Source organism: Leptonychotes weddellii, unplaced genomic scaffold (genome assembly GCF_054177405.1).
Source record: "Leptonychotes weddellii isolate Sample4059 unplaced genomic scaffold, ASM5417740v2 HiC_scaffold_8446, whole genome shotgun sequence".
Taxonomy (NCBI): domain Eukaryota; kingdom Metazoa; phylum Chordata; class Mammalia; order Carnivora; family Phocidae; genus Leptonychotes; species Leptonychotes weddellii.
Window position 1 is genome coordinate 1 of NW_028055353.1, and position 6,217 is coordinate 6,217.

At 38.8% G+C, this 6,217-nt stretch overlaps 1 protein-coding gene across 1 annotated transcript; it reads left to right on the forward strand.

Annotated features, from left to right (window-relative positions):
- Positions 1 to 1,283: 1,283 nt before the first annotated feature.
- On the forward strand, positions 1,284 to 5,983 carry LOC102735690 (patched domain-containing protein 3). Its single transcript, XM_081811566.1, has 2 exons — positions 1,284 to 1,516; positions 4,441 to 5,983. The coding sequence occupies exons 1-2, from the start codon at positions 1,309 to 1,311 to the stop codon at positions 5,955 to 5,957; spliced, it is 1,725 nt and encodes a 574-aa protein (XP_081667692.1). The 5' UTR covers positions 1,284 to 1,308; the 3' UTR covers positions 5,958 to 5,983.
- Positions 5,984 to 6,217: the final 234 nt, after the last annotated feature.

Sequence of the window (6,217 nt, forward strand, 5' to 3'; positions counted from 1 at the left end):
CTCTCATGTGCTCTCTCTCTCAGTCTCTCTCTCTCAAATAAATAAATAAAAATCTTTAATAAAAAAAAAAAGAAAGTATTCATTATAGTCAAATTTTATTCTAACAAAGCAATTTACTTTTGCTCTGGAATTTTGTGTATGTGGTTGATTTGGGGTCCTGAATTTAACTCCTAGCACTGGTGGGCTGTAAAAAAGTGAAATACAACCATGGCGTAGAAATTTTTTTTCATAATAAGAAAGTTTAGCTACTTTATTGTTACAACAGTAAAAGGTCTTTAGTCGGGTTCTTGCTGTGTTAGAATCAGTGCTTCCATTTCCATAGTTGACTCCTAGTTTTCAATCCAAACTTCGTTTCTCTCTCTTCCTAAAAATATCTAGAGACGAGTATCAGTCATTTGTTTTGAAGCAGTTAACAAACAAGTGAAGTATAAAACCAGAGATTGTTGTCAATATTTTAAAATGCAATGGGGAGGGCACCTGGGTGGCTCAGTCGGTTAAGCGTTGCTTTTGGCTCAGGTCACGATCCCAGGGTTCTGGGAACGAGTCCAGCGTCAGGCTCCCTGCTTCTCCCTCTCCCTCTGCCTGCCACGCCCCCTGCTTGTGCTCCCTCTCTCTCTCACTGTCTCTCTGACAAATAAATAAATAATCTTTTAAAAAAATGTAATGTTGTGGTTGTTGGGTAGGTCAAGTACTGAATCCATACTTTAAAATGCTGTCTATATATTCTCATTTCTGGGAAACAGGCACGTCTATGTTATTCAAAATGGACTACATTTCCAATTCATTTGCAATTAGTAGCAACTTTTCTAGAACCCACTTCAGCAGTAGACAAGAATCCTGAACATGTTTTAGGAGGAGTCTTTCTACACTTTGCTAACCACAATACATATTGAACTGGCTCTGAAATACAGGAGCTCTTTAGGATTGCATCTATGGCTAGCTGGGGTCAAGGGTTGGGTGAAAAGAGCACTGGGTATGGGTACTTTCTCCGCTACAGCTTGCCCTCCCTTTGCTGTTGTATTCCATTTACACCCTTTGAAGAGCAGAGTGGAATTAACCATTGGGAGTGCTTTAGTATATCTTTGTGGTTCTCAACTACCAGTCAGTGGGGAGTAGTGCTTGCTCAGCTACAGAAGAATCACCCAGGAAATTTGGTAAAAGCACAGATAACTTTTCTGTTCCCTCTCTCCTTTTTCCCACTTGGTCTGGGATGGTGCCTGGGAGTTAAAGGTCTCCAATAGACAGGCATGGGAATTATTGCCCAAGAGCTTTCTGACCAGGTGTCCAAGTCGAGAATGTTATAAACTGATGGAATTTCAGTATAGAAGCTACCACCACAGATCTCATGATTTTTCCCTCCAAATTTACAGGCGTGACTGTGTACGCAACAAAATGTGGGTTGCAGCCTTTGGAGTGATTTCTGCGGCCTTGGCGATGGTGAGCAGCTTTGGCCTGATGCTGTACATTGGGGTGCCATTTGTGATCATAGTTGCAAATTCACCGTTTCTTATTCTGGGTGAGTAAAACAAAACATGAGACTACACATCGTATATGTGGGGGTGCGGGGTAGATAAGGGAAGGAGTTTAGGTTAGATTAAGCAAAATAATTATATTTAAGTGGCTCCATAGATCCAAAATGAGGTGACAGGAAAAAAGAAAGTCAAATTGAATTATGTGTCCTTAGAGGTAGAAAAGTCTAGTACCCCAAATGGAAAAACACAGACAAGGGACATGAACAGGCGGTTCACACCCCAAAAGTCCAAAATATGAATCACTGGAAATATAAGAAAAAAATAATTTGATCTCTCAATTAACTGAGGGATGAAAATTAAACCAAAAGTGAGACACCTTGTTTTCTTATCAGATTAATAAATATCAGCAAGATTGAAGGAAGGTTGTATGGAAATGAACCCTCATTCTGCTACGGGACAATTATAAACTGGTACACCCTTCTTTTAGTCCAGTTTTGCAACAAATCAAAAGACTTAAAAATTAAACAGGGAATGCCTTTGGCTTACTGATTCCACTTCTAGGAATTTGTCCTAGAAGTGCTTGGACAAGTGCTTAAAAAGTAGAAAAATTATGTTCATTTTGGCATTATGTAGAACGAGAAGGTTTTGAAAACCATCTAATCCCCTGATCAACATGGGATTGGGCAACTCAAACGTAACATATTAAAATTTTGAATCATATTCAGTCCTTAGAAAGAGGCAGATTTATAAGATATATAAGGTACATATAAGATATATAACCTCTACCAGAAAAATGCCAGTTGTGAAACAAGGTGTTCGAAATAGAGAGATACAATTGTATGGGCGTAGTTGTATAGGACAAATTCTGGATGGATATATGTAAAAATGAAGGGTGGAATTACAGTTGTTTAAATTTTTTCTCTGTATTTTCCTGTACTTTCAGAATTTATAATAAGCATGAGAAAACAAAGGTGTTTATATTTGAGGAAGTAAGGAGCTTGGAAGAAGTAGTATTTGGTTTCCTAGGGGAGACACTGGATGTCTAGTACCCAGCCATACTTAGTCACTCAGTACCCCCCACGGCCCATAATAACTATGGTTAAGGTGTATATAATTGATTTAATGTAAACCAGGATTGTATAGTATGTGTATTCACAGGAGTGTGAATGGTTCTGTGTGTGTGTGTGTGTGTGTGATTTAAGCAACTCAAGCAAGAAATGTGTGAGGACAATTTCTGAATAAGGTTCTATAAATAATAAAACTAGTTTTTAAATGCCTCATAAATATCAATGAGTTCATTCTTGGTCCTTAGTACTTCTGATTCTTCCCTTTTGTCCAGCTGAGTACAACTGAAATCCTCAAGGCCGCTAGCCATGGCATGTCAGGACACAGTTTGTGACCGACTGTGTAGACTTACGTTATTTTAGAGCCTTCTGCCTTCTTGATCATACCCATAGAACATCTGATCATAGGCAAAGTTGCAATTCCTAGTACCCTCCCATGGAGAAGATCCCCCCAAATTGAAATGAAGATCAGCGTTTTATTTCACTTTTTGTATTTACTTGTTTATTTTATTGAGTTTGTATCAATATACATGAGTGGAAGTAGTGTCAACTCTAGTAGAAAGCTTGAGGGAGGTGAAATTTATCTGCAACATGCTCATGCTGCCCTTACTAATCCCCTTTCTTCCTTCTAGTCCCCCTTTCCAAGTCTTCAGTGGTGATTTCAAAGTCCTCAAATGTTCTTCTGTCCTCTCTATTCCAAACCAGTCATGAAACATCCCTGTGGAAAAGAATTACCTTAGTAGGCATTAATATGTAAGGGATTCTTAAGATTTACTTTGGTGGGTGCCTGGGTGGCTCAGTTGGTTAAGCGACTGCCTTCGGCTCAGGTCATGATCCCGGAGTCCCTGGATCGAGTCTCACATCGGGCTCCCTGCTCGGGAGGGAGTCTGCTTCTCCCTCTGACCCTCCCCCCTCTCATGTGCTCTCTCTCTCATTCTCTCTCACACAAATAAATAAATAAAATCTTTAAAAAAAAAAAAAAAGAATTGCTAAAAAAAAAAAAGATTTACTTTGGTGCGTATGTCTGACCTCAAGAGTACTTGCATTTTAGGGGCGCCTGTGTGGCTCAGTCGTTAAGCATCTGCCTTCAGCTCAGGTCATGATCCCAGAGTCCTGGGATCGAGTCCCACATCGGGCTCCCTGCTCCGCGGGAAGCCTGCTTCTTCCTCTCCCGCTCCTCCTGCTTGTGTTCCCTCTCTCACTGTGTCTCTCTCTGCCAAATAAATAAAATCTTAAAAAAAAAAAAGTACTTGCATTTTACTAACAATGCCTTAACCTGGGAAAGTAAGTTTAAATGATAACTTTCTGGGTACCAAAAACAGGCTAGGAGGAAAAGGGTGTGTGTGTGTGTGTGTGTGTGTGTGTGTGTGTGTGACGGAGAGAAAGAGAGAAAGAGAACTATATGGTGCCTCTCAAATCATACCACATTGATAGTTAGATGCTAACTGTAGAACAGATAAGTCCAGCTTATATTTTAAGCAACAGAATGTTGGCTTGATGTGTTTGTGCATCTGTATAAAATGGTTTATGAGGGAAAATGGTCTCTCAAGTAATCCAGTGGAATCAAAGATACACTGCTACTCCTGCTTCGACTAACACCCACAACAGTTTCCTGACTCATCATTCAAACACCCTACATGAAGACTAGGAGTAGAGTATCCTGTGCTATGTACAAATAACGGGAGTACGTACAAAGTACAGAGTTGTCACAGAGGAGGGCGTGAATTCTGCTGTGGATTCAGAGGCAACCAGAGAAAACAACAGGGAAAATAGTATCAAAGCACAGATTGGGCAAGATAAATAAGACATCTTATAAGAGATGGACAAAGAAGATGGTTTGAGTTTAGGTGTTTAGTTTTTAATGGATATTAATAAGCATGAAGATTGTTTCCCTTTTTTAACAGGTGTTGGGGTTGATGATATGTTCATAATGATTTCTGCCTGGCAGAAGACTAGCCTCAGGGACAACATAAAACAGCGGCTGTCCAATGTCTATTCCAAAGTGGCTGTGTCGATTACGATCACCACCATCACCAACGTCCTGGCCTTCTATACAGGGATTATGACCTCTTTCAGGTCCGTACAATACTTTTGCATCTATACAGGAACAACCCTGCTCTTCTGTTATTTCTATAACTTCATCTGTTTTGGAGCATTTATGGCTCTGGATGGTAAAAGAGAAGTAGTCTGTCTACGCTGGTTGAAAAAGCCAGAAACTCCTGACCAAAAATGTTCCTCATTGAAAAGGTCCTGCTGTCTCCCATGTGATTCTCTCCCAGATGAACAAGAAACTGATATCCATCCAATGAATTTGTTCTTTCGAGACTATTTTGGCCCTTTTCTCACAAGCACTGGGTCCAAATTTTTTGTAGTGCTTATATACATTTTGTACATCATAAGTAGTATCTATGGGTGTTTCCAAGTGCAGGAAGGTTTAGACCTTCGAAATTTGGCAAGTGACGATTCCTACATCACACCATATTTTAACGTAGAAGAAGAATATTTTTTGGATTATGGTCCCAGGGTTATGGTTATTGTTACTGAAACTCTTGACTACTGGGATAAAGATGCTAGGCAAAAACTGGAAATATGTCTGGCAGATTTGGAAAACAGTGACTATGTAGATAAAAATCTCACAGAGTTTTGGTTACGAGAGTATGTGCAATATATGGAAAACAGCAAGCAAGATGTAAATGATAAGGACACTTTTATGAACGGTTTGCCCAATTTTTTAACACATTTTCCACTTTTTGTGTATGATATTAATATTTCATCATCACATGAAATCATTTCTTCCCGGGGCTTCATTCAGACCATGGGTGTTTCTTCTTCAACCGATAGGAAGATGATGTTATCCCAGTTACGAAGCAGAGCCAAAAAGTGCGAAATTCCCCTAATGGTGTATAATCAGGCATTCATATATTTTGATCAGTATACCGCAGTATTAGAAAACACTGTTCGAAATGTCATTGTTGCATCAACCGCTATGTTCATTGTTTCCTTATTGTTAATTCCTCATCCACTGTGTTCCTTGTGGGTGACTTTTGCTATTACTTCTGTGGTTGTGGGAGTAACAGGTTTCATGGCATTCTGGAATGTCAGTCTTGATTCCATATCCATGATTAATCTTGTCATTTGCATAGGGTTTTCTTTCGATTTTTCTGCACACATTTCTTATGCATTTGTTTCCAGCTCTAAGCCCTCAGGAAACCAAAAAGCAATTGAGGCATTGTATCTGCTAGGCTACCCAATGTTACAAAGTGCACTTTCAACAGTAATAGGGGTGTGTGTTTTATCTATAGCTAAAGCATACATCTTCAGGACATTTTTTAAGATTATGTTTCTTGTTATGGTATTTGGGGCTGCTCATGGCCTAATATTTATTCCAGTATTCTTAACTTTTTTTTCAAGGTTTGTTTGAGTATCTACTAACAAATCAAAGACCAATTATAGAATTCCTGATTGTCACAATACAATCTGATAAAAAATGTACTATTAGAAATAGTCAATAAACTAAAAACAAAGGCATGTTTCCTTGGCTTGGAAATCCCATTTAAAAATGTTATGTAAAATATCCTGAGAAAAATCAATTAGTCTTACATTAAAATATCTTTACTAAATTAGGAAGTGTTGTCATCTTTATTATAGTCTATACAACCAAGCATAAGGTATGACTTTCCA

Bases quoted from the DNA above. Each gene is read 5' to 3' on its own strand.
- LOC102735690 (XM_081811566.1), top strand. From the start codon at position 1,309: ATGGAATTTCAGTATAGAAGCTACCACCACAGATCTCATGATTTTTCC. The intron at 1,517-4,440 runs GTGAGTAAAACA...CTTTTTTAACAG, and splicing joins TTCACCGTTTCTTATTCTGG to GTGTTGGGGTTGATGATATG.